The 2,440-nt window shown below is 30.3% G+C and overlaps 1 protein-coding gene across 1 annotated transcript; it reads left to right on the top strand.

The window, feature by feature from the left end:
- Positions 1-222: 222 nt before the first annotated feature.
- LOC107854704 (probable indole-3-pyruvate monooxygenase YUCCA10) lies at positions 223-2,434 on the top strand (the record flags this gene model as incomplete). Its single annotated transcript, XM_047404945.1, has 3 exons — positions 223-456; positions 877-999; positions 2,351-2,434. Coding segments are annotated over 3 exons (441 nt in total), but the record flags the coding sequence as incomplete, so codon positions are not given.
- Positions 2,435-2,440: the final 6 nt, after the last annotated feature.

Genomic DNA, 2,440 nt, shown 5'->3' with positions numbered 1-2,440 from the left:
ATTATTACTTTGTTTTGCTTCACTTTAACCGAGGGTCTTTTGAAAACAGCTGCTCTACGTCAAAAAGGTAAAGGTAAAGTATGTGTATGCTCTACCCTCCACAGGCCTCATGCACTTTTGAGATTTCATTGTTTATGATGTTGTTGTTGTTATTGTTGTTGTATGGTTGTTAATTTACCTTATTCTAAAGGATTTATTAATTTTGTACTTATGTGTTTGTAGGTTCATGTTCTAACAAGGGAGATGGTGCATATGGGAATGGTGATGCTTAAATATCTACCAATGTCTTTGGTTGATAATGTGATTGTGAATTATGCAAAGATGAAATTTGGAAATTTGGCAAAATTTGGAATACCACAACCACAAGAAGGCCCATTTTATGTTAAGGTCTCAAAAGGTTCCTCCCCAGTAATTGATGTTGGTGCCATTGACAAGATTAAAATTGGAGAGATTAAGGTAATATAAGATACTATATTATAAACTTATTTTTCATTCTATTTTGAGAAATATCATGTGATAAAAATATATGGCTTGAGTTGCTCCAAGGGCTTTGGTTTGATGGTAAGAGCACAACTCGTGATGTGTGATTAGGCGCATTTCACGAGTTTATTCTGTCAGTAAAATTTAACCTGTTATAGCAGGAGTTGTCTATCTTAATAACATAACGGCATGTGAAGCTAAACAAAAATTTATAGTTCAGAATCCATAAATTAATAACGTGTGATAGTACCACCTTTGATGGACAGTTACCAATAGTACATATATTTTAACTGATCTGATAGCGCAAATATTTGTTTATACTGTCAATATATAGAAGTTAAATTCGCGCATTATATGGATTTTTGTGAAATCAATTTTTGGTGAATTGTTAATTAGGTACTTCCTGGAATATCAGAAATAAAGGAACATACGGTAGTGTTTGCCAATGGAGAAGAACATCAATTTGATGCAATTTTTTTTGCTACTGGTTACAAGAATGTTGCTACAAAATGGCTAAAGGTATGTATTGCTAATTATCAACACAAATTTTAAAAAAAAAAAAAAAGATTTTAAATAGTTTTTTTCTTTCTCCTAAAAAAGATATATATTGTGTAGAGTAAGTTATTATATACATACTATTACACCACTCTTTCCTTGAGTTGAGAGTCTAACGGAACAACCTCGCTACCTAGCAGCACAAGGTAGGGTAAGGTCAGCAGCATGCACTATTCTCCACAGGTCTCACTAGTGCAGAGAAGAACCCAGGATTTGAACTTGACGGGTGCATTTTTATATTTAAAATAGTAATTAATAGTGTCAAAGTTCGACATGCAGTTCTTTGAAAACTTATTAATTATATTATTTTATAAGCAAACTTTTAAAATTATTGAATATCATTAAATAGATTTAATATGAAAAAAGTGTGTTATCCATCATACTTGAATTCAAAGCACTTTTATATTTTAAATAATAATAAAAAGTTTTTGAAAAATATGAAATTCGAGAGATTTGTCTGCTAAATGATTGTACGGAAAACATTTGGTTTAAGCCTATCTCAAACTTTAAATTACTAATTTTTTAAATAAAAAATAATTCAATGATCAAAAGATAAAAGAAATAAACATTTACAGCACAAGATGGGAAGAAAATCTACATTTTGAAGTTAGAGGGGAGCTTGTATTTTGAAATAAAATGAAAAATACGTTAACAATGTCCACAATACACAAAAGAAAAAAAGAAAAAGTGTAAAATAAATGATTACTAAGTAGGAAATGTTTTTTAATCAATTGATATATATATGTGTGTGTACGTGTGTTTGCACTTAAAATTTCAAACAGAAAACAACAAACAGACAGTGTATTTGGAAAAAGAAGCAATAAAAAAATAATGTTGTTGGGCTTCAACCCGAATCATCACGCAATAAAAAAGGATTTTAATTGGCATTCTCAACCATCTTGCCAATCAAGTCAATTGTTTTCGAGGGTTCACAACATATATTTAACATAACACCCTAATATATATACAAGATATACAAACTATATATACAGAGTTTTTCTTGAGGGTAGCGGGTGCACGTGCACCCTCTACTGCCAAGGTAGGTCCGAATCTGCACTAGTGTGATTACATTGGGTAGGTGGTTGTCGACATCGGTGTCATAGTAATTACTTTGTGTTTTCACATTCATAAAACAACTTATATGAATTTAACTTATATATACTAACAGCGTAAATGAAACTTTACTTAACCTGATTTTGGAAAGTTATATATTTGCCAAATTTTCCTGGTTACTAATTTCACTTACTATAAGTATTTACTTCAATTTTACTAATATTGTTACAAATTTGTACAATTTTTTTGTATTTTTATGCAGGATTATAGCTCTATATTTCATGATGATGGAACATTGATAAATGAATTTCCAAATCATTATAAAGGAGAGAATGGTCTTTACTGTGCTGGA

Source organism: Capsicum annuum, unplaced genomic scaffold, assembly GCF_002878395.1.
Source record: "Capsicum annuum cultivar UCD-10X-F1 unplaced genomic scaffold, UCD10Xv1.1 ctg71640, whole genome shotgun sequence".
NCBI classification, from domain to species: Eukaryota; Viridiplantae; Streptophyta; class Magnoliopsida; order Solanales; family Solanaceae; genus Capsicum; species Capsicum annuum.
The sequence above is the reverse complement of the archived record's forward strand: the minus strand, read 5'-3'. Positions and strand labels throughout refer to the sequence as shown.